This window comes from Sander lucioperca, chromosome 7 (genome assembly GCF_008315115.2).
Source record: "Sander lucioperca isolate FBNREF2018 chromosome 7, SLUC_FBN_1.2, whole genome shotgun sequence".
Taxonomy (NCBI): Eukaryota; Metazoa; Chordata; class Actinopteri; order Perciformes; family Percidae; genus Sander; species Sander lucioperca.
Window position 1 is genome coordinate 39,492,077 of NC_050179.1, and position 25,888 is coordinate 39,517,964.

At 39.8% G+C, this 25,888-nt stretch overlaps 1 protein-coding gene across 2 annotated transcripts; it reads right to left on the reverse strand.

Annotated features, from left to right (window-relative positions):
• Positions 1-1,411: 1,411 nt before the first annotated feature.
• Positions 1,412-24,987, reverse strand: chka (choline kinase alpha). Of its 2 annotated transcripts, none has more exons than XM_031285342.2 (12): positions 24,501-24,987; positions 21,833-21,941; positions 19,795-19,848; positions 13,459-13,572; positions 11,129-11,262; positions 9,226-9,330; positions 7,997-8,055; positions 7,827-7,914; positions 4,371-4,479; positions 3,738-3,844; positions 3,498-3,579; positions 1,412-3,122 (listed from the first exon to the last, which is right to left on the reverse strand). In XM_031285342.2, exons 1-12 carry the CDS (start codon positions 24,734-24,736, stop codon positions 3,063-3,065), a joined length of 1,257 nt encoding a protein of 418 aa, XP_031141202.1. In that variant the 5' UTR covers positions 24,737-24,987; the 3' UTR covers positions 1,412-3,062. The 2 variants fall into 2 exon arrangements, with proteins under 2 accessions (XP_031141202.1, XP_035858824.1); XM_036002931.1 differs by lacking the exon at positions 24,501-24,987 and adding an exon at positions 21,217-21,277.
• Between the last annotated feature and the right edge of the window lie 901 nt (positions 24,988-25,888).

The window sequence follows — 25,888 nt, forward strand, 5'->3', positions numbered from 1 at the left end:
GGTCCATATTGAAAGAAAAGAAACCACCATTCATTCAGTTGTTTACTCTTTAATTTTTGTTTGTGCACAGCAGAAAAGTAAATGTACAGCTATGGTAATTTCTATGCTGCAGCAGTTCACCCGAAACCTTAATTACAAAGTATATTTTTATGAGTACATACAGTATGCATCCAGTACAGCTGCAAAGGTTATCACTGTGAGTCACATGATAGTGTAGTTGTGGGTGCTATCACAAACAAATGCTTTTTTTTTTAAACAAAATATAAGTGTATTACATTAACACAATGTAAATTCATAAGAATGATAGGTTACAAGTTTGTCATTCTGTATATATCGAATATATTTTTGTTAGTGAATATTACATACATTAAATTACACGTAGAAACAGAAGTGAGGGCGTTTGTTCTCTAATGGGGACAAATTACAATTTTTTTGGAAGAACCAATCAGATCAAAACTTCGTTCTTTTGGTCAAATGTACACGATACTGAAGGTGAAGTAACAATTATGGAATGTACTATGGTTACACATGATGGTATCCATTTTTCTATAACAAATAATAAACATGTAATATGGAAAATCATGGAAAATGACAACAAAATAGAGACAGAAATACCAGTAATAGCGTAAGGTCGGGCCAAATATATTTCATTCATGAAAGACAACTAAATTAATACAAATTCAGGTTATGTAGAAGAAAGAGCCACTGAATGGGTGCTAATGTTAAGACCATTGCTACACGGCGAATGTAGCAGTAACATTTTTTTTTTATTTCAATAGTCCTCCAGTATAATCCACTGCACATTCTGCTGGTGCATCCTTAGTCCCATTGTATCTCAGAATACATGTAAAACTATACATTAAAACACAATCCAAAGGAAATATAACAATGAAATATACAATCAAATACACTTGCATGTAAAATAAAACTCCAATAAAACTACACCAATAAAACTCATATTTCATATATGTATACATATACATATAACAGTCACATTTCAACAACCCCCAAAGGTTCACATACTGTATGAAAACAGTCAAGTACATATGTTGTGGGTTTTTTTTTTCAGGTCCTCGGTTACGTTGTAACCTTGGTTCTCTGAGTGAAGAGACTATCTCTCCAGCTGTAGGATGCCGATCCGTCAGATCGTTTATAGATCTCGACATTTCCTACCGCACTTGAAGGCAGCTTCATTTCATGGAGCAAGAGAAAAAGAAAGGAGACGGAGGGACGCTGCATTGTGCCTCTGCACGTGCGCTGCAAGGTTACGGTGGTTTGGTCCACTATAGGGGTGTCTCAAATCGTTGGGAAACATATTTACAGGTAAGAAGGATATATACATGTTTTTAGCCCCTTGAACGGTTATGTTTTACCTCTTTTGGGCAGTGGGTTATCTTTCTAATTTTTTTACGGGGGACAAATCTATGTCTTCCAAATATAGGAGGGAGGGGCATATCCCCTGCATTCTCCCCCAAAATCTATGCCTATGCACACAGGGCACAGTGCTTCACTGTTCCAGTGCTGATGTCCTTTGTTACATGTGCATTAAGTAAGACTTTTACCATGCTGCAGCAGACAATAGCCACAATGTGAGCCACTGTGTTTGGGTTTGACAAGGTGATTAACAGCAATGACTCAGCTCTTAGTAGCAGAGTGGCTTGTTCACTGATAGATCCAGTAAAAGCCAAATGTATTAAATGCCCCTTTAACAGAGTTACTTGCCAGCTGTCCAGCTACAACTTGTCTCAATAAGTAATCTCTGCAACATTCAGCTGTGCAGCATTGTGCTTAGATTTTTCTGGATTGTGGGGATGATGATGAGGCAACTTGGCAGTAGGCCAAAAAACCCAGTGACACCACCAAAGAATCCACTAACACCATAAGGAACCGTTGTCATATGTACTGTTTGTGTGACATTTTCATTAATGCAGTGATTCTATATAAAAGTAAAAAAAGCAGAAATATGGTCAGTTCGCTCCCTCGTGTCCAAAAGACAAGCACTTAGCAACACTTTCACTGGCTTATAAAGCATGGCTGGAATGTCTTTCTGGTTAAATCACACAATGCAGATGTTAATACCCAATGTGTTAACTACATAGAGATGTCGATCTAATTTTCACAGTTATCCATAATAATACCATAAATCTACCAAACGTCTGTCAGTAAGAATTAAACCGGTTGAGAAAATTCCCAGCTGATCAGTGTAACTGCATTATTAGTTAGGAAGACACAAACAACCTGACCTAATTGTAATGGAAATACCTATAACCTGATGGTTGATGTTTGATTTGGTTCGAGTTTTAACCAGCCACCCAGAAAAAAAAGGAACCTCAGCTGTTCACATACTTGACAATGCCACCTAACTGTATTTTGCCCTAACCTGAAGAAAATGTCAAATATAACCATTTAAAAAAAGAAAATCAAACAAACAGCAAGTGTGCAATATATAGAAGTGTAGAAAATCAAGTTGTGATTCCACTAGCCAACAAATTAGCCCATCATTAACAGACAGGGCCAGGTTACTGGCACATTGTGGTCTATATATAATATACATAGTTAGCCACTGGCTCCTTCAGTAAGCAGGAATCTACCAAGAGAAGTTCAAATGTTGGTTATTTACAGAACATTTCCATAAGGGAATGATCAATACATATACATTGATGCAATGTTAAGATTTCCAATCTAGCTGTAACCGAAAGCTACCTCTCTCCTGCTCAAAGCGTAACCCTTGTGTTAGTGATATGGTTCCAACAAGGCAGAAGCGGAGAGCAGCTCTGACCAGTGATGAAGGTTAGTACAAGTCATCGTTTTTTTTTTGGCTCTCAGGGAGTTACACATTGTAAACTTTGGAGCTGCAATGGATTGCGGGACATACCATAAGCACCAAATCGAGATTTGGCTTTCGTTCAACACAACACCGACAGTAGCCAGCAAAATCCTCTCAAAGCAGGGAGCATAAGTAAAGCGTTGATGGTGGAGTCTTCTATCTTCTATCAGCCTGCTTGTCCTCCTGCTGCCGTTTGGCTGAAAATGTTGGAAGTGCATCCAACCATTTGGCTCCATTACACAGCCCAGATCTTCTTTTGCTGGAAGTAGGCATCAAATCTGGCCTGGGCATAGTCCTACACACACAAAAAATCCTAATCACCATCATTTTGGTCAATACTGAAATCATGATTATTTAACACGACGTTGCAATAATTGAGTTAAGTTAAAAAACAGTGAAACAGTTAGGCAAAGGCAAATTTATTTACAGAGCACCTTCTCATACAGAGGTCATTCAAAGTGCTTTACAGGCAAAAAGCAACAACAACAAATATATACTGAGATACATGAAAAGACAATTCAAAAAGTAATCACGAATAAAAAGTGGTTTAAATGCACAGCCCTAGTGCAGCATATACTTCATAGGCTCCTTCATACATTATATTCATTTGAAGTAAAAAATCGAAAAACAGAACAAAAATCAGCAGAATAGTAATACAACTTTTACTCACCAGGTATCCAAACTTGATGGTGGAGAGCCGGGCCTGGATGATGGACCACAAGCCCCAAAAAAAGTGTGATGCCAGGGAGAACCTACATTCAAAAACAAAGGGAAACTTCCTTAGTGGTGAGAAAGGCAAGTCGGAGATGGTTTCACCTTACATGCCTGAGGGAATTGTGGGTATTGACTAAATTACTGAGGAATTTCTCCTCCTGCATCATCGAGAGCGTCCTAATGGGGAACAGCTCACCTGTTGACCTCCACATACATCTCCTCCTTCAGCTTCATTTGGTCCTCTTCACTCAGGTTGTCGAACCCTCGATCAGACTCACGCAGGTAGCTGTCGATGAAGTGCAGCTGCGCAGAGACACGACCGGTCAGCAGCCGACAAATAAAACCAAATTAACAAGACGTTGGTGTGGTAATGCTAGGGCTGGGTACCAATTTCAATACTTTTTAGGCACCCACCGAATTGCCTCTAAAGTATCAAGTATCGGAAAATGCCTCATCATTCAATACTAAATCTGAATACCAAAGGAGTCACTCTCATCTACAACTGTAAGCCGATAAGCACACAGCATGCTCCTACCAAGATCTAATAATGTCTGTGATTGGCTGTCTAACGTTACACGTCGTAGAGACACGCAGGAACAACTCTACGTTACACAGAGGCGGCTCACTGAGTAGGAGCTGGAAAATACATAAAAAGATGTGTGCCTTAATGTGTAATGTTGTAATTTCTTTTTGTTAAAATGGATTTCATAAAATTAGTATAGAAAAAATCATTGTTCAGGAACCGGTATCGAAGTAACAGTATTGGAATCGGTACCGGTATCAAAACATTTTCAACGATACCCAGCCCTAGTTAACATGTCATACACACCTGTTGGGCCTTTGAAGGGTAGGCATGAGCATTAATTTTGAAGAAAGGAAACTCCTCACAGCTGTAGTCGTACATCCATTCACAGAAATGGTTGCCAATATCGAATCCCCTGCAAAGAGAAGAGATGGAGGGAGTCAGAGACACTCGTGACAAATATTTTCTGATACATCTTGTGGTGTCTATTAGGGTTGGTGCTGAGTTAAAGGCTCATTTTTTCAACCTGGACCCTATTTACTCATGCATTGGTGTCTAAGTAGTCTCGCTTTACCAGACCTTCCTCCATGGTGCTGCGGAGGAAGGTCCACACAGCATTCTGGGATGGGAGAAAAAAGTGCTCTGGTTTATTGGCATTTCTTTAAACCAATCACAATCGTCGGACAGAGCAACGGTGCTGCTGCAAAATAGCCTCGGGAAGGAACTCATTTTGGTGGAACGTGTACGTTCAAAAATAGTTTTAGTCGTGCAACAGAAAACTCAGATTGGGCAGATAGTCTAGCTAGCTGTCTGGATTTACCCTGCAGAGATCTGAGGAGCAGTTAACCATAGTCCTCATAAATCCACCGGAGGTTATAACGCCAACACAAAGAAAGAGGAAGGTGACGGATATCCGGCCGAAAATGAGGGACATTCAGCGTAATTTCTGGTGGAAGTGGTTTCTGGTGGATATAGACTAGTGCAGAAGTGACTTATGTGAAAACATATTTCAAATTAGTCCAGTATTGAGCGTGAATGCTGTAACCGGCAGACGCCTAACAGGCTGCAATGTAATCCTATGGGACAAATGTGCATCGTCATTTTCCGTCCACTAAAAGTGCTGTTTTAAAAGTGCTCAGATTATTATTCTAAGTGTCTGACAATATCATAGAAAGGATCCCTACAGAGATAGACCTTTTTGTTAAAGAGTACGATCCTTTTTGTTTAACCAGAAACAGCTCCGAAATCACCATCACCAAACCCACCAGACTCCATGTAAATAAACACTACTTTTAGCATGTATAGAGCCAGCATATTTTCAAATGTAAATGTGTGCATTAAGGGTTTATATATGGGAACTGAAGTTCTAAAATTGGGGCAAGGGGTAATGGGGAGGTGCAGTTTGATTTTGCCAGAGGGGGGACCATGATGTCAGACTTTAAAAAGACTGAAGCTCGACCGACATTGCTACACACTGCTAGAGTAACGGAAACTAATCGATTTGTGATTTAGACCGGAACATGCTGATTTCCACACACTGTTAACAGGAGCCGGGAATTGTCTCCATCACAAATCCCCCCCGACTCCTGCTCTAAGGGAGTCTGTAAACTGGACTCATCCCCTTTCTGTTTCCACATCCAGCCAATCTTAGACGTAACGATACATCAATCTGGATCGATTTATCGATTCAATGCTCCACGATCCAATAATATCGATGCAGTGAAAATATCGATACATATCGTCTGTAAGATGCCCCTTTATTTTAGATTCCCACTTTATATGTATTCTTTTTATTAAAAAGAATATATATATTTTTTTTTATTTAAATGTCTGGAAGAACTCAGTAATACAATTGTCAAATCATATTTTAGTTGCTTTTTTTTGGAGTTGCTATAAATGTAACTATTTTTAAAAGGGCATTAATTATATCATCTCATATCAATTGCTGGACCCTCGTATCGTGACAGACTTTAGGATTTCAGCACATATCGTATCGTTGTCCAAAGAATCTATATAATATTGTATCGTGATAAAAACTTGTGATTTACACCCCTAGCCAATGTCACTCAATGAGAAAAAAAGAATCCACACTATGTGTATACGTGTCTCCATTTGTGGGTGTGTTCTTCCTGTACATACAGTATGCGATGGCACACGTGCTCCCATGCCTGTGTGTACAGTGGGATGTTGTGGGTCACGTGTTAGCTGCGCAGCATATGTGGAGACTTAAAGGGGCCAAGCTGAAGGGAGCTGCAGGGGGGGTGGGACTGTTGCTGTTTGTGTGTGTCGGAGAGAGAGACTTTTGTCTGAGATCAACTGTGAGCCAAGGCCAGTGTGTTCTACGCTCTTTCCCATAAATGAACCACTCAGGAGTTCACACACCCAGGCATAAAACACAATATAAATCACTCAAGGTAAAAGTAAAAATAAGCTCTCCTTCAGATGGACATTCACATTATTCTTTTCCATTGTATTCTTGTCCTTTGTGTGGAAATCCACTGCACCATCATCTCCATTAGTAACACTGACAGACCTTTGCATTAGCTTGCCAAATTCCAGTTACATAACAGCTGCAGTTAATATTTCAACAGAGGGACTTGGCCATGAATGATGACCGCTAGAAAGATATATTAATGGAACACAGAAACAATCCAGGCTGCATTTCCTTCACATGTAGCTTCCTTACTGGCTTGATATCTGGGTGACTCTATCTTTCTTTGTCTCTTGCTCTCTCTTTCACAATCTGCCTTGCTATCGGACTCCCTGCCCACCCTCCGCATGTCTCTCTCTCTTCAGTGCAGAGCCAAAGGTTAGTTGGGAGGCAAAGCATTGGCGAGAGGATGAGGAACAGTGACACAGCAGTCACAGCTGAAGGAGATTTAAACATCAGTCTGTACAGAGCGTTTGGATCTGACACTACTGTATCTGACACTACTGTACTTGGTGGATCGCTTTTCCTTTAAACAATTTAACTCACTTAAAAAGTATGGAACCCAAAGTGCTCAATATTAAATAAATGAATAAATAAAAACATGGGGGGGAAAGATCACATGAATAGATAAACAGATGAAACTATTATTTGTGAAATTATTTAAGAAATTATCAAAACTTAAAAAAAACTAAATTAAATGTTCATCATTCTTATTTTCATAATCACTTATAATATTTATGTTAATTTCAACCAATCCCATTAAAGGACCAATACTTTCTCATTACTTTCCGACTGCCTATTCGTTCCGACTGAAGACATCTTCAAAGACAGGTCAAAAATGTATATATATATATATATATATATATATTATATGGTGGGTAATTTGCTATAACAGCTGGGAACTGTAGTTTTTTTCTCAAACAAGAGTAAAAAGTGCATGTGTTGGGGACTATTTTCAGCTGCGGATTAAACACATTTAATACTTGCAGTGCTGGAAGAAGCATTTAGACCTTTAAGTAAAAGTACTAATACAACACTGTAAAAATAACTCTGTTAAAAGTAAAAGTACTGCACTGAAAATGTAACTTAAGTAAAAGTCTGTAGGTATCATCAGGAAAATGTAGTTAAAGTATTAAAAGTAAAGAAAAATCCTCCCATTGTGGAAAACTGGAAAGGATCCAAACTGTGTGTTTAATAGTCTAAAGAAATGCCAATAAACCAGAGCACGTTTTTCTCCCATCCCAGAATGCTGTGTGGACTAGCCAGACCCTCCACTGCAGCGCTGTGGAGAAAAGCTCTGGCAAAGGGAGACTAATTCATTGCTAACTTACCTGTAATTGTAGCTGCTGTACTCAAAGTCAATGAGCATCAGCTTTTGTTTGTCTGAGCTCTGGCGGCCCTTCAGCAGCAAGACGTTTCCTGAAAAGCAACACACACGTTATTTTTTTATAAAATAGAAAAACAAATGTGAATGCACATATGAGGCGTCTATATGTGTTACCTTCTTGACAGTCATTGTGGCAGAACACTACAGGGGAGTGGGTGGACTCCAGCAGAGACCTGGACATAAAAAGGTCAGAAGTCAGAGGATTATCAATCAACAAGGGTTAAAAAGCTCCTGGTCAGCGTATGCAGCCGTGTGCATTTTCATTTACTGACCACAATGATCCCTATACATTATTATGAAGCCACAACATATATTTCCAAGGAGGTTCCATCTCTGTGTTTCACTTCATTATTATTTTTTAAATAACTGAATCACACTGAGCAGCTCTTGCTTTGTGCTAAATGTGTCAAAGGGAAACTCGGGATAATGTCAGGACCTTATTCATCGGACATTGTCCACAGTTCATATGTAAAAACAGTTTAAGAGTAATATGACCATACTGTAACATACACAGTATAAGGTGTGTTCATAGGGATAGTGCTTAGTATTGCAAAATCTGCTTGTCTAAATGCTAGGTTGTGACTGTGAAAACAATGTTTCACTGTGACATGCAAGAGTTTCACTGTTTCACTAATTGACTTGCCCTTCTTATCTGTTAGCAGGTCTAGACTTTGTGCTATCAATGAAATGGTGTTTGTTTTGAGTGTTATCTCAAAATGTATTGCTTACAGGTTAATCTGAGGTACATCATCTCAGGACCTACACAATCTGTACATTCTGTTACATAACAGTTACAGTTACAACACCGTGTTTGGATTTTGCAATACTAAGCACCCTATGAACTTTCCATGCATGTTCTGTGTGTGTGTGTGTGTGTGTGTGTGTGTGTGTGTGAGTGCATATATATATATATAAAATCTAATTAATTACATACTCTGTAATTAATTAATCGAAATTAATCGCATACATAATTAACGGTGCCTGAACCGATACTTTTTAAGAAAGTAAAAAAAGTAAATGTTCCAATTAATGATCCAGGCAGCACATTCTCGTCTCCCTCCTTCATTTTACAGTCCAATGGTGGCTAGAACGGCTGGAATGGATTAATCTGCGTTATTTTTTCTCCGATTAATTAATCGAAATGAACACGTTATTTTGACAGCCCTAATATATATATATATATGGTTGTGTGTTTGTGACAGTGTGTTGTTGTGTCTTTATGTGTGTGAGTGCATATATATATATATATATATATATATATATATATATATATATATATATATATATGTGTGTGTGTGTGTGTGTGTGTGTGTGTGTGTGTGTGTGTGTGTGAGAGAACATACTTGAGCATTTCCATCTCCTGTGGCAGGTTGTAGCTGAGCAGGCGGTTGAAGCGACGCAGGTGCGACTCTCTGGTGAAGTTCAGCCTCATGACCTGGTTCAGGTACCTGGAGAGAGTGGTACACACACACATTTACTCCACCCTTTCCCTCAAAAACATTTGTGTATCATCCAGTGGTGTAACGTAACTAAGTACATTTACTCCAGTACTGTACTTCAGTCCAAATGTTGCTGTACTTGTACTTTACTTGAGTCTTTTCTTTTCATGCCACTTTCTACTTCTACTCCGCTAAAAAAAAGAAATATTGGACTTTTTACTCCACTACATTCATCTGACAGCTTTAGTTACTAGTAACTTTGCAAATTAACAGATTACAGGGAATCCCGTTTTTATTGAATCATCCTTTGTAAATCCTGCTGGAAAAAATGTGCGACAGATTCCAGTAAAATTCCAGATAAACTAATACTACATATTATGTTTCAGATTTCTGAATCTTCATTCTTTTCTGACATGGAAATTTACTAAATTTGTCACGGGGCAGGGACTAATGAGTCATGTTTGTAATACATAATCTGGAAAATGATAAACCAGGGATTATGTAGGTTACCTTCACAGAAGATCCATAGAACTGGACAATGGACTTTATCACCACACACGCTGGCAAATATTGTGCAATGTAAAACCTTGTACTTTAAACACCCAACAAGTAAACTTGAAAATAATTCAAGAAGGGTGTTATGATAAGCCATCTGTGTACTTTTCGATAAGTTATCGGTGACGTGACTTGATATTTTAGGATTCAAAACTTCTTCAGTTTCTTCAAATCTGCTCAGTGTTTTGTCTCAGTCTCTCCTTTGACCTCATTTCATGTAGACTTACGTGGAGTATAGACAGATAAGAGATTGAATAGTCAGGATGGGATAGGCCTCGACAAGACAAAGATTTAAGCTGCCAGAGGCAAAAAAAAAAAAAAACATAAGAATTTGAATTAGAGTGAGCTGTAGCTCTTTCTGTCCAGGTCCTTTCTTCAGACCAACATGGGCTTCATACAGTAACATTTACGTGTACTAATCATTCATTTCATCCAGAAGGCATGCCGTTAATAGCAGTTTTCTGCGAGAATGACTGTCCAGGCAAAAACATAACTTTTGAAATGTAGAGGTTTTGGGCTATTTTGCTTACATAAAATGTCTTCTTTTAGACTAGTGGAAAAAACATCCAATATTCGGGCTGGGTACTGAATTTAATACTTTTTAGGCTCTGACCGAATTGCCTCTAGTGTTTCAAAAAATGCCTCATCATTCAATACCATATTTCAATAACTAAGGAGTAAATGTCATCTCATCAGTGAGCCAATCAGCACGCAGCATGCTTCTACCAAGATCTAATAATGTCTGTGATTGGCTGTCTAACGTTACACGTTGTAGAGACACGCAGGGAAAACTCTACGTTACACAGAGACGGCTCACATAGTAGGAGCTGAAAATAAATAAAACAATTTTTGCCATAATGTGTAATGTAATGTTGTAAGATCTTTTTGTTTTATAAAATTGGAACCGAAAAAAAGTATTGTTTAGGAACCAGTATCGAAGTCACAGTATTGTTATCGGTACGGGTATCGAAAAATCTTTGAACGATACCCAGCCCTATCCAAAATGCATGTAGGTGTTTGTTTTACTACACTTTGACAGGTCGGAGTCGAACCCGCTGCGTCGAGGAGAAAACCTCTACATATGGGCGTGCGCTCTACCAGGTGAGCTACCCAGGCGCCGGAGATGGAGAAGTCTAGTTTTCTCTCAGACCACTTAACCACAGACACATAACAAAATGCTAAAACAGTATTATGATTTTTTTGCCCAATGACACAAACACTTAAGTGCATACCCCAGCTTTGAATGACTTACTTGTCCATAGTTCCAAACAGCCACTTGGGTTCCTTGTTGAAGGGCATCCTCATTCCATGAAACTTGGCCATCTTCTCTGCAACCTCCGCAGAGATGCTGGGCTCGCTTAACTCACAGGTGTCAAGTTTACGACTCTGTCAACAGGATAATATAAATGGATATCTTATTTATACAGTTACCATGATGACTGTTTTCGAAGTTGCACTACACAAGATTTGTATGTAAAACTATGAAGCCAAATTAGGTTAGTTAATACAGAAACATGCATCCAACCCAGATTCATATTTTTCTTTGCTAAATGATATCCAAACTGAAATACTAAATCAAGAGGCACTGAGCAGGCTATGTGCAGTTTACTGATGTTGTGAAATCCTACATGATATCCCAGTAACCTCTCTCAACCATATTGTCAAGTGAAGTTTAGAGATGACCTGGACCTCGGTCCGGGCATTAGTTCATATGTTTCCTCTCTGACACTGTAATTGGAAGAAGGGCTTTCACTTTCTTGCAGCAAACCCAAGTTCAAACAGGATAACATGGATCTGTTTATCAATTGTTGCTGCACGTTTACAGTTAAATGGCAGCTACATGATGTCAACTGAGGTCAAAATGATTTTCTTCCAGGAGTAAAATGAATTATGTAACACAATACTGTTTGACTACTGACGAGCAGATGTTTTATGGTTTATTAAATCTCTCTGAACATTGATCAATGATGCATCATTGAACAGTACACCACACACACCCACCCACACCCAAACCGTGTTGTAGCATTCATTTCATACCACATGCCTAACCATACCGAATTAAAATCCTCACCCCACAGATAACTGCAAACTTCTTTTGATGGCAATGATAAGCCGACATGTCGTTAGGGTTAGGTATCGTTTGGGCTTTTCCCGATACTGGTGCAAAAAGGACACTTTTAAAACGGTGCCTTAAAGGGGACTGAACCATTACTTTAGAAAAACAAAAAAAAGACCACAAAACGACAGTTTGCGACATTAAAGAACGGCTTATTTATTGCTAAGGCCATCTGGTCAAATTTAATTAAGTTATTCAAAATGTAATAACAATAACTTATTTCACCAGCCAATTGCTGTTAAACAAAAAAAAGAAGAACCACTAGATTGCAGTTGGGCACTGTAAAGTGCCCTTTTGCAATCTCCATCTCCAATGTTCAGTTGCTTTGAAAAATGAGGGGGAAAAGGAGAAATAGCAACACGCTGGAAAATGTTATCTCAAACAATTTTTACATTAATTACAGTGCATTTAAAATTATTATTACTATTATTATTATTACAACAGCTTTCAACAAGTTTCTTGTGTTGCACTTGAATGCACCATGAGCTTACTGGTGCAATTAAACGCAACATAAGGTTACATCGGTGTTGTTTCTCCGACAACCCCGACTCCGGCAGTGGACATGGTGTCTGCAAAGTGCAGCTAATCTACTCTGTGACTTTATCTGTTTTAACCGTGTTGAAGCCAGCTACTAGCTAACGGTAGGTTAACGTTACCTCCTGCTATGTGAAATGTTAAGTAGCGCCAAGCGCAGTGACGCTTCTGCTGCCTGTAACGTCTGTTTCCGAGTACCAGAGGGCAGCGCAGGTATTTGAGTAGCACCGAAATAAGGGCACTGAAATCCGAGTTGTCATTCAGTCTGGTAGATACCGGTCATATAGGAGCCATATTGGGTTTCAGTACCCAACCCTAAATGTTGTCACTAATCCTCTTAACGCACATTCAGATATCTGTATGTGGGAATTGGAACAGAAGCCAAACCTTTTCTGCCAAATCTGACCAGGATTTATATAAAAAAAATCCTTTTTTCCGTTACCTTTCGATACCCCGCTTTTTTTTACATTTAACAAAAGAAGCCTTCACAAGAAGATTCTCAAACATTAAATACTAGGCATAGACAAGACATAGTACAAGAGCCCAGTAAACTAGTCTATCATTGGCAACACTTTGAATAAAATCAGGAACTAGGAAGAGTCCTGTAAGTAACATTACAAATGTGATCAGACATTCATTGCCAGATTCCAAGTACTACTTTACTACTTGGTGCTACAGAAACATTTTCGATACCTATTCTTTAACGTACACCACAATATAAAAAAATGTCCAAAAGTTCGTTGAACTGAATCACCACCTCTCCATCAGTCTTAACAAAAATCTGAAGTTTCACAATCATTTGAATTTATTCCAGTTATGGAGAGCAAAGGGTGTTCCTATTATTTTGTCCATCCATTCCAAATGATCCCACAATATATACAAGTAAACGTATACAAACAGATGTGCATATGAACAACAACGTGGTGACTTACGGGGACATACTGCTCCAGTCGGCCCTGAGGGAAAATACCGTAGAGTTTTGGTCCCAGCTCCCTTTCCGCCAAGATAGCAAACATCACACTCTCCAACACCATGGCCTCCGCCCCCTGAAAACACACAACAGTATAAAACTTAGCCTAACATTTAAAGTGTGAGAGACACTACCCGCCAGTGCTGCAAAATGAAAAGAGAACAGAATGAGAAATGAGACAAAGAGCCTTTTCTGGTCTCTATGTCTAAAAACATGAAAGTTAGAGTGAGGTAAAGAAGCAATTCTCTTCAGCCCCATTCAGACCGTCAATCTGTAACAGTGCATGGTTCATGTTAAAGTAATGACTTTTGCTCAAGCTCTACAATTTGACTGCTCTGCATTCAGAATTGAATAGAAATCAGGGGGTGAAGGAGAAGAATGGGGGAGTCTGAAGAGAAATGCTGTGGTAAGGGTTAGTTGGGTTTACCTGTGAGAAGAAATCACCGACGACGTACAAACAATCGGAAGACTTTCCCTTAAGTTACCAGCTAATGCTAGCGGTAGCTAGATAGCTTGGTTGGAAGAGAACTGAACAAGACATTTTTAGGCGACCAAAATGTTCCAATCAACTTTGATGAAGTGAAAACACAGTGAGAGGGTAATCATTTAAAATATGCCTCTGTGACGTTGACAGGTCGGCGTGTAGCCACGCCCCTAAAGCAATCCCTCCTTTATCGTCTATTTTTAGATGACCGGGGCCATAATTTACTGAATGAACACCATGCTGTTTTGAAGAAGACTTGAAAGTGGCGATTGAGACCATAACTTGTTAAAATTGTTTACTGAGGTAATAAACTCCACCAGTCACTGTTGAAGTTGCTGAAGCAGACAGCCTTGTCTTTCTCCCTTTATCTTAGAGACACACAAACATGGCACACCAACACACACACAGCCTGGAGTCCAGGGGCTCAAGGTTAACTGGGAAACCTTCTCTCATACCAACACAAACACATGCCCTGGAGCCTGAAACACTAAATCTGTGTGCTGGTTACTCATCGACTTGATTCTGATTCACTCTATTGTGTGGAAAAAGACAGAAAACCATGGCTTCTCGCCAAATAGGCAAGAGGTCATTGGCAGAGGAGAGATTTATACCGTGGGAAACTTAAACCCTGATTAGTGAAAATGTATTTCTAATAGCATCTCTTTGGGTCAAAGTTGCAATGAAGACAGAAATAAGTTCACTGATTGAGTTGAGTCGAGAGGCATTAAACCAAAATAAATGATTACGTGTTAGTTCAATTCAAACTAAGAGCAAGCAGCTAGCTAGCCAAAACATTAGTCATTTATTATTTTATTAATGTTTTGACTGGAGTTCCTTATAGTTGCTAGTTATTAAAAAAAAGGCCTGCTTAAAAGTTTCTCTAGAAAGTTTTTTCTTGGTTTAACTCAAACAATAAGAACATAACTGCCTCAGGATCAGCTCTGCCTCTAAAAAAATATTTACAATAAAAGTTATGCCAATATAGTTCAAACTGAAATTTCAATATCAATCTTTAAAAGTTTACCTAGTAGTTGTCAAATGAGTAATCTCCATCCACCATGAGATGGGAAGAGTTGAAAGTTACAGAAAAAGCTAGCAAGTAGAAGTACAGTTAGGATAATGCCCTATAGTTGCTTTCAGGGTTTGTAGTACTTTGGTAGATACAGCCACAGAATCATGATATTTCCCTTAGGGTCTAAGTTTACTGACTAATGCTGCAATCTGCTGCATTTCAATGTAACCTTCAATAGCTGCAATAGACATAATGCCATCTGAACCCTCTTAAGTGAATAACCTTCAGATAAATTGCTGCAGAGACAGAGATTTGGATCTGAGCACTGGAGTCTTTGGCTACTTGCCCGGGAATGTGCCTCATACTGGCTGTCCAGCAGGAAGCCAGCTTAAAGGCAACAATACTGCCTGTGGCCTTCGAGATGTCACATTTCTCAAAACAAATACGGTACTGTACCACCTGTAGAGATATCTTACTCTAGGACACACTGGTATTTCTGTTGTGATACAGTTGGAAAATTACATTACACTCTTACTATCACAAATTCCTTTTTTATTTAGTTCAGTGTTTCCCACACATAGACTAATTCGTGGCGGTGCGCCGCACTATCAACACCTGCCGCCGCACATTGCGTTTCGATATAAAAAATTTTTTAACGCTATTTAAAACACGCAGCTTTTTCGTTCAGCTGCGTTTCCTTTCCCTGCTCTCCTCCGTCTCTCTGTCACTCACGTCTCTCTCTCACACACACACACACACACACACACACACACACACACACACACACACACACAGCCCCTCCCCCCGTACACACAGCGTCTCTCTCCATGACAGGAGAAACAGGAGAAGATGGCTGGTGAAATTCACAAGTTCACGAAAGGTTGGTATCCCGTGAACACCTTTACACAATCACACATTAAAAAGTGCTATAAAAATATTTTATATTCTGAATACAATGTTGTCAGTGTGTTAATGTTGAGTCCCGACCCGACTCTTAGCAAACAAGCGATTGCACCTGCTTTAGAAAGTTAACTAGTCGCAAGTTTGCGGTAAAATGCAGTTGGGTTGTCAAGATCAAAACACTATATGTAGCTGCTGTGAATCAAATAAACTTATTATAAATGATGTTATGTCATTTTTTTACTCTTACACTGAAAAATGCACGTGTTGAGGATGAGGACCAGCCTGAACCGGAGGTATCAGTCTAAAACAGAGCTGAATAGTCCGACCAGTGTAATTATATTATAAGGCTCCCCTAATCCGTTTTCTTTGCTCTTCGTTGTCACGCAAATACTGGAAACAGCTATTGCCATGTTGTTTAATCGCTATGAGCAATAAAACATAACACATGTTGTTTGTAGCATCCAAGTTGTTTCCATATTACGACTTAAAACTCATGAACACACCAAAGTCGAAACAACAATTTCCCAACTTGGAAAATAGGACCATACGAGTAGCATGTGAATGCACTAGAGCTGGGCGATATGGAGAAAATCAATATCACAATATTTTTGACCAAATATCTCAATGTCGATATCGGGGCCGATACCGTAGGGTTGACAAACGTTTTCATAAGGTATTTACACAATGAGATTTTTGATAAGTTTTCTCTGAAATCATTTCTCAATTTGTGTTCAATGGCCATCAAATTTCCTAAAGCCCAAGGTAGCGTAAAATGGTAGAAAAATAAAAGCTGCAAATCCTCATATTCAAGAATCTGGAATTATTTGATTATCAAAAAAGTTGCTGATTAATGGACTGTCGATCGAATAATCATTTCATTGACTTATTGTCGCAGCTCTAATTGAGGATGAAGTTCTATCATCTGCAAACAAACTGCACTTTGATATTCCATTTGATTTATGTGAGCTTGTTAAGAAGAAGCCTTGGAATTTGCTAACTTGGTAGCATTTGTTTCAGTAGACTTCAACTGGATCAAGTCATGTTTCATTTTAATTCTCCCATGAGCAGTGTTTAAAGCAAATACCCACAGGGCACACGCCTTCTTTTCCTATATGTGCATTATGTTTCCATCAGCATTATATTAGTTACAGCGAACAAATGAAAAGTCTGTCTCCTGAACAGTATGCAGCACATTCTGCTTCATTCTCAGGGTATTAGTCTAGAGAATACACCCCATCATTATGTAGGCCTAATGCCTTATCCGCAGAATGCTGATCACATGCGCTTTCAAATCTCCAACGTGAATTAACCACATTACCATAATCATCTTGACACACATACTGCCAGACAACAAGCTGTCTGGCAGACTGTGGAGAAAGCAAAAGCAAAGACTCATACTCCTGCGGGGTCTGCTTATCTGTATCACTTCTCTGACAATATTTTCAGCGTCACATCACGCACAGTTAGTGCATGATCTTTTTTCAAGAGATAACCTTTACAGAACAGAACAGGGTGTTGGTGAACAGGACTGTACAATCACTTTGATTGAGAACTATGCCAGTGATATGGCAATTTTGACTGTGCTCTTTTGTAGTGCACCGATTTAAATTGAGCTATGTGATGAAGATCTGGGGCATACCAATAGTTGTACTCAAGAGACTGTGAATTTGGTAGTGTCGGTCAGACAGCTACATTGTAGAATGGAATGATGTTGAAAAACTGGGTGGCTGTGGTTTGATCAGATTTGACTGACAGTCTGGAACAACCCACCAACTGTGATCGGATTCTAATTCAAATATTGCTCAATTCTGATTGGTGCACAAGTGAAAAGAGCAGAGAGGGGGAACAAAGATTTACAGGACTTATGTGAAATAATCACAACAGTTTTACCTTGGGCAGAAAATAGTGTTAATGTAGACCCAATCTCTTATAGTGAGAAGCTGATTGAGAAAATAGGTTTGCATTGCCTTTAAAGTCATATTCTTATTTCAAATGTCAGTTATGTAAATGCACTAGGCCATTCCTCCCTTGCTGTTTAGAGGCTTTAACAGCTTCCCAGCGTGACAGTGCTCAACCTCAACCTCTGTTCATTTCCTCTGTCCAGTTTTAAATGCCAGTGTTTGCTTTAGCGGTCTGTTTGATTTGGGTCACTCCCCCAGTCAAGTCTTCTGCCCGTTTAAAAGTTAATAATCAACAATAGATGTCGAGTCAGCACTCGGGTCAGACCCAGAGGAATTGAGACATTCCAAAAAAAGCACTTCCCTCACACCATTTCCTCTTTTTTTGACAAGAAAACACAAACTTCCACTAGTAAATTTGAACATACTTTTTGAATGAATAGATACATAAAGGTCCCAGTCTGACAGCTGATGCAGGCTCTGTGATCATGCTCTCTCTGGATATTTGAATACATTTGAATCTAACCTGTTACGCTAGTCCCTTATCAGTGCTGCTACTCGGCCCTGAGATATTTAGCAGCTGGCCTTGGGAGTGATGCAGCAGGTGCACCGTGACAGCTGCTGTTTAACCTCAAAACTTATCTGCTCTGTTATGTCCCACCGCGAGTCCAAGAGATGTTTGACAACACTCCTACTCAAAAAGTGATATTACAAAATTTCATTTTAGACATTTATTTACCATTTTATTCATATATTACGCTACTTTTGTGAACCCAAGACTTATGTAAACTCATTTCAAGCACCAAAACACTTGATGTTTTCACAATATTTTCTGCCTATGGGCCAAATGATCTCTTTATACATTGCTCTGGAACAATTTTGGGCATCACTATACATAAAGCTGAGTTTGTTCTGAACATTTTTATATGAAACATATGGGGATCAGATTATATGCAGAAACCCTTAAAAGGAGAATTCAAGAAGAGATCTTTAAATGCCCTTAGACCTCAGAGGGTTAAGTAAAGGATCTAAATACTTCTTCCACCACTGCGTCTTCCATGTGCTGTCCCCACAGGGATTAACACGTCAGCCTCTCTAATCCGATTAGGATTTACCTTGACCAGACAGCATTGTTAGAGAAGATGGATCGAGGTGAGGTTATCCTAAGAGGCTGACATGGGGTCTGTTCTGCAATAGCCTCCCTGCTAACTGCAGGCTGGATTAGAGGAAAGGGAAGCAGCCAGAGTGATAACAATTGCTAACTGGCTGATGACCTCACCTCCATCACATGGCAGTGAATTGTGATTCAGCCACGTAATGCCAGGATCAAGGGTCATCATGACATCATGCAGGCTAAAGGAGTGTCTAGGTCACTGAGGCTTGGCAGTGACTCCAGCTGCCTGCCAGCAGTGACTCTCTGAACATACTGTGTTATTGTTGTTATTGTTATTGCTGCAGATTCTTTTAAAAAACCTTCTCTGACATTAGTTGTGCTTCTGTACATACTGCCTTGTGTTCCAAATAAAAATGCCACCGTTATATTCAAACCAGATGAGCTAATTTTCTCAAAATATGAGTATTTTAATCAAGTTTCATGTATAAACTGAAATCAGTGACTGTAGAATCTCCCAACTCACTTTTTACAGTCGTGCTCTGCCAGGAGTTAGTAAGTGGAGACAGGCATTATATCGCTTCTGAACCTTAAGGGTAATTCAGGTTTTTTTCAACCTGGACCCTACTTATTCCTATTTATTTTTGGGATACCACCCAAAACAACTGGTGCCTCAGGAGTTCAGAAGAATGTGGGAGAGCAGAATAAAACCCCGCCCCGACAGAAAGTTCAACATGAGTAAGAGGAGAATTTAGGTAAGTAAAAGAAAGTTTTCAGACATCACGGGGGAAACATGAGCTGGTAAGTGTTGTGGTGACTGGATGGGACACTGGGCGACACTATGGGCAGAGGAACATACCGTATTGGTGGCACTGTGGTCAGTTACTTACTTGGAAGTGATTTTCTTTGTTTGACTGTCGGGAATCCCCTTTATTACAGGACATCTATAAACAAAAGAAAAAGGAAAGAACTAGCCATGAATACATGTCAAGCTGTCCGTGAGTGTCAACATAGTCACACCTACAGTGCAGACAGTACAGTATGAGTTCAAACGCACGCCAAGCCTTTTTGACATGTCAGTGCGGATGATCGGTCGGAATAACCTGCTTAACGTGACAGCCAGAAATAGAGAGTGGAGATAGAGATCAGTGTAGAGACAGCAGGACTTATCTCTGAGGAGGAGAGATAAAACAATAATCTATTGCCCAACTCCAAGCCTGCTGTTGGATGCGACATTTAACTGTGGATTACATATTAAAGCTGGGGCTAAAGATACACACATTTATTTATCCTACATGCTATTCACATATCTGCATTGCTGAGAAACACTGCCTCCAGTGCAGTTCGGCTTTGTTTGATCATTAGTAGCTGTGCACTCTGACAATGACATAGAGTTCCTTAATCGTATTAGCTTTTTGATTAGACGTCACTAAATCCTGAGAGGCAGTTCTGTCCTGATGAAGATGGCTGCAGTTACCTTGGTGAAGGACACAGTGCTTTTGCTCTCTCAGACATCCCTAGCAATAAAAGCTACAGTTAGCTTTTTATTACATGGCCTTTAGTTAATACTTAATGCAAAATTCATTGGGCAAATTTGAAGGCTGAGAAAGCAGAAAAGAAAGCAGCCCATATCGCGGTGTCTTTTATTTATTGCAGCCGGCTGGAACAAACAGCATGAGCTAAATAAAAACCCTCAAACGTTTAAATGCCAGCAGAAGATTAGAATATGCTGCTTTCAGGAACTTTGTGCCAATGCTCAGACGTTTTTGAACTCTTGTCGCCAAATGTTTGCATGTGAAATCAATGCACAGGGGGATGTTGACTTAATGGTTATCTTTGGGGTAGTTCCGTAACACTTATCGATACTGGGATCATGGACTCTGGACACACCGGCCACATCATCTTAGGCTCTATCTCTCTGTGTTAAATGCAACCACGGTGGAACTGCAAACAGATAAAGTAACTATCTGCTTTTGCGAAGGAACAACAAGCCAAACTGCACACTGGTCAATGATTTTTGTTGTTGCTGTTTTATTTTTATTTATTTTTTACAGCTGAGCGAGCTGCAAATGTGCGGACTCATCCTCAGGCTCCTGTTTTACGCTGGTCAAAAAATTCTGCTGACTTCTTGACGACTGAGAATCCCAAGGCAGGGAAATAGAGAAGAAAAGAAACAGACAGGAGAGGTGCTTCAACACTTTTGTTTTCCCTCCATACTGTATCTTCCCAGCGTTGTCAGCCAAGGTTGTGCTACATGAGTGTGTGTAACGTTCTTTGTATTAGGCTGAGATTTCAGAGACCTCATACTGTACCGTGTTTTTTGGTGGGTTCACCAGGGAACAAGAGTGCCCAAGGCACGCTCCTTTGGGAAGCCTACGGCAAAGAACACATGCATGTACAGCCATGGGGGTACATCATCATGTACAACAATGGCTAACACGCGCACCTACATACACACACACACACACACACACACACACACACACACACACACACACACACGCACGCTCCGGTGGTGACTGTCTCATCACACAGTTGCATGTATTATCTTTTGTTGTTTATTGTCTGGTTTCTGTGATTATCAAGTCAAACTGTTAAATAACCTTTGACCCCAGTTACATGAGTCTTCTCTGTGACAAAGACATACAAGTGAAACATTATATAGGTAGGTAAAAGATAATCAGTGTATGATTTTTACATTTCTGTTGGCATTTGTGTGTGCTGTATAGCAGCATTTATCTTCACTTAAAGCAGCTAAACATTAACAGTTAGACTGATACATACACACTACTGAGGGAAACTAGTTTCTAAGACACAACAACACATCCTGGTGAAGAGTTTGGCTTACTTGTACCTCTCGGTTTGTATGGTAAAAAAACGGCGTTTAGCCGTTTGTCAAGGACTAGTGATAAGAGATGTGGCTCCCACCTGCAGGATGGCCCCATAGAGGCGCAGCAGGATGCTCCTGGGCTCATCCCAAACAGTGTCCACGCTGTCAGGGAGGCTGCACAGGAAGAGCTTGTTGCTCAAACCACCCCTGGAGGACAGACGGTCAGACAGGATTAAATAAGTGCAGACGAAGGAGTATAAGCCCCTAAAGAGGTTTGAGCCAGCCCCAAAATGGTAAGAACTGAGAATAAAAAAATAGCAAATCCTCACTTGACGTGTTTAAGAGTAATTTATCAAACAACCGTTGAAAAAGCAGAACAAAAACTTGAATAGGAGAGTCTGGCTGTACTGGATTCTCACGGTTATTTATTTCAATAAATAATATCATTTTTTGGTTTTATTTACTCAAGCATAATAAACATTTTTTGTTTATCAAATTGTCAGAAATAACAGGTAAACATTAATATGAAATAAACAATAAATACAGAAAAATATACATATATTATGGGCATAATGTACAAAAACAGATACTCAAATATATTCGAAAAGTGATTTTTTAGAAGGATATTCAAACATCGTTTTGGCCAATTGACATCCCTAGAATTGACACAGAATGGCGGCCAGCTGGTAACAAACAATCTCATATAACAGTTAAACAGTAAGCTGAAATATTTCTAAAAACATTTTAGGCCAGAAATACTGTAGGCAAACAGAATTTTGGTTCATTTTTGATGAGCGCTGGCTAGATTTACATACTTATTTCATCTTTAGTTGTTTTCAGCGTCCTTGTTTGCTAAACATGTTACAGTATGGTGCCCACTTCCTGTTCACAAACTATCATATGTCAGCCAAACAGTACACACACAACGCAACACACACACAGAATGTGGAAGGTAAAATAAGATAAGATAAGATAGACTTTATTAATCCCACACTGGGGAATTTCCTGTGCTGTGTGTTGTTTTTGATTCTCGGCATGTGGCACCCAGAAGACACATTTAGTTTCTAAAGAAGATGGAGGCAGCAAAAAAACACACCGCTGGCTAAACTATTTAAAAATGGCGTGTTTGTTCAAGACACCCCCGTCTGTCGCTAGCAATGATGACGCAGTGATTAGTGACGATTCTCTCCGACCAATCAGTAGTCGGCAGGTTTTCACGTCACCTTTTGGTATCGCCTCAGCTCGCTTGAACCTCGACGGAGGTGATACTAAATAAAGTAGCCTACCAGGTACTTTTCATTTCATAATGGAAAAACTAACCAGGCGAGTCGAGCAGGTATATGTGGAAGTACAGTCTGTAGTTGACAGAAACAGCCCCAGGAAACCACCAAGTGATGCGTCTTTTGTCAAAGGCGTCACATGGGGGTTTGCTGCTGGCCTGTGAGTGGGGAGATCTGGGCACTTGTAACATGGAGGGACGTTTACCATAGTTTATTTACACAAACTACCAACATTATAGTGATACAAGGTTAGTTGAAAATAGGCAAAGTATTCCTTTAATTAGGGATAGACCGATTATCGGGCCGTTTTTTGGCAGTTTGCAGATTATCTGCATCTGCGTTTTATTTGCCTGATAACTGCTAAAGTTAATGAATTAAAAAGTGTTGTACTTTGGCTCGGCTCCAGCTCTGTGTCTGTCCCTCTGCTGTTTCACTTCCCACTGAGTCTGACTTCATGTCCCGCCCACAACACTATCTGACTCTCTTTTACTGGTTATTATGTTGAAAGTTTCTCATTTATTAAATAATTGTTTAAAACATTTAAACAATGTTTTGTGTTGGAGTTTGTAACATTCCAAAATTTTGATTTAAAGATTTTCATTTTCACTGTTATCGAACTACTACTAATAATCTGTATCGGTATCGGCCTTGAAAAACCAGCATCGGTCGACCCTTACCTTTAATCATTCCACATACAGCAGAAATGGCTTCAAAAGGTTTCTGGGAATCTTACTGCAACTCTCATATGTTTATTTATTATACTATTTAAGATAAGGATAATAGGAATAAAATAATAAGATATGGTTTGGAACTTACTTAGTCAAATGTAGAACTACAGTATCACCTTAGCCAGCTCAACTAATGCCTGAAAAACCTTATTCCAATAAATTCCATAGGTTTGGTAGCTAGCTAGATGTTGTGCTGTTTAACCGGTACAATGGAGTTGTGTCAATCGGTGTCCCACAACACCATTTTAAAAAGAAAGTTGAGTTTCGATTAGAAATTACTTTGTAGCCTATACAATACTATACCTATACTATACTATACTATACCAATGTCTGCCTAAATTGGAAAAAACAGAAGATTTTCACTTATTGTGTATGTGTTTGTTTGTTATCAGTTTGTTTTGGGGAGTTGGAACATTGATAGTGATGTATGGTCTTACTCTGAAAACTCTTGACTATTATTCAGACATGAAAAAAATGAGATTTACATGAATTCCTACTGGCCTACCTAATGTTCCACTTAAAGAGCCAACATGTTGTCACAGTGCCTGTATGAAAATAACATGGGAGGCTGCATCTGATCCACATAGAGTAGCCTACCGTCGGCTGCTATAGAAAGAGGCTATTATTGCATCGTATAGGGCGGGTTTACCCTTTATCGGTTTACACCATGAGACTGGACGGTGCAATGGCATCCTTATCACACTAGCTTCGACCAACTGGACCTATTTCCATCAAACAAACAAATGAACACACGGTACCTTATGATGGTGATATGGAAATCGTCCTCAGCCAGGCTTTTCCAGGCTCCGTGGAGGAACTCTCTGCACCACAGATAAGCCTTGCGCTGGGTGTCGAGGTCGGGCTGGTCGGGGTGGACCAGCTCCTTACAGTCCTCCTCGGTGTCGGGCTGGACCTGCAGGGCGTTTTCGGTTACGAGCAGACCCAGCGACATGGAGGGGGAAGAAGAAACCCCGTTGATAAATTTGGTTTTCATTTTGCGCAAATATTCTGAATTGAACACCCCACTGAGCGACTAAGCTGATACGGGTAGGGTCCTCTGTGTCGCAGGAGGATGTATGTCCGTTATCCGTCTACAAATGTATTTTCTCTCTGTAAATGTTGCCTATAACGACAGAGTGTTGTAGTTTGTTTCTTTTTATTTATTTTGTCGTCGGTAAGATGCAGAGTTTCGCTCTAGCTTTGTTGAGACTGGAACCAAGACGAACCGCTTACTGGTAAGGAATGATTCAAGTACGGGGGAGACGTGCTGGTTTAACACAGGGAGGTTGGGCAGGGCACACGTGACACTACCGAGCCTCTTCTCGCCCTTCATTGGTTGGCTCGGACACAGCCATACAGCACCAAAACAAACCCGACGGTGCCTTCAGGGACTATCCGACAGACGAGATCTGATGTCACAGCATTCTAGGACAGTGGTTCCCAAACTTTTTCCGCAGGGCCCCCTTTTGTAGATAACTCGCCCTCCATTCTGCTGTTTTGAGAGAGAGAGAGAGAGAGAGCGAGAGAGAGAGAGAGAGAGAGAGAGAGAGAGAGAGGTTTGTTTTGAAGGGCTAGTCAAGGAGATGACAATGCGATTTGACTGGGTGTCTTTATCACCTGCTTTACGTTTAGGCTGAAGCAGTGGTGTAGTGTAATTTATTGTAATGGGTATTCTGTACCACACATATATGTATGTATGGCTCCCAATGGGCCTTTATGGGGCAATATATTAAAGTAGGGGGTCTGGGGGTCCAGGAAATTTTGAGCGTCAAAGACTTAATTTCCTGCATTCTGATACATTTCTATGCACCTATATATGGTGGAAATACCTTTATTTAGCCTATGTGAAGTAAAAACAAAGGTGACAATTCAAAATACAAAAATATAATGGAGTAGAAGTAGAAAGTGGCATGAAAAGAAAAGATTCAAGTAAAACTAAAAAACTTTCTACATAAGTACAGTACTTGAGTAAATGTAGTTACTGTATATTGCACCAGTGATTTGGGGTATTACTCTAACGATCCAGAGTGCTTTTAAACCCTCCTTCACAAGAAGAAAACAACCACATCCTACTTTTTCTGGCTGTAGAAAGACAGCCACAGTGTGGAATTTGACACCAAAGCACTAGTCCAATGGATGAATGGGT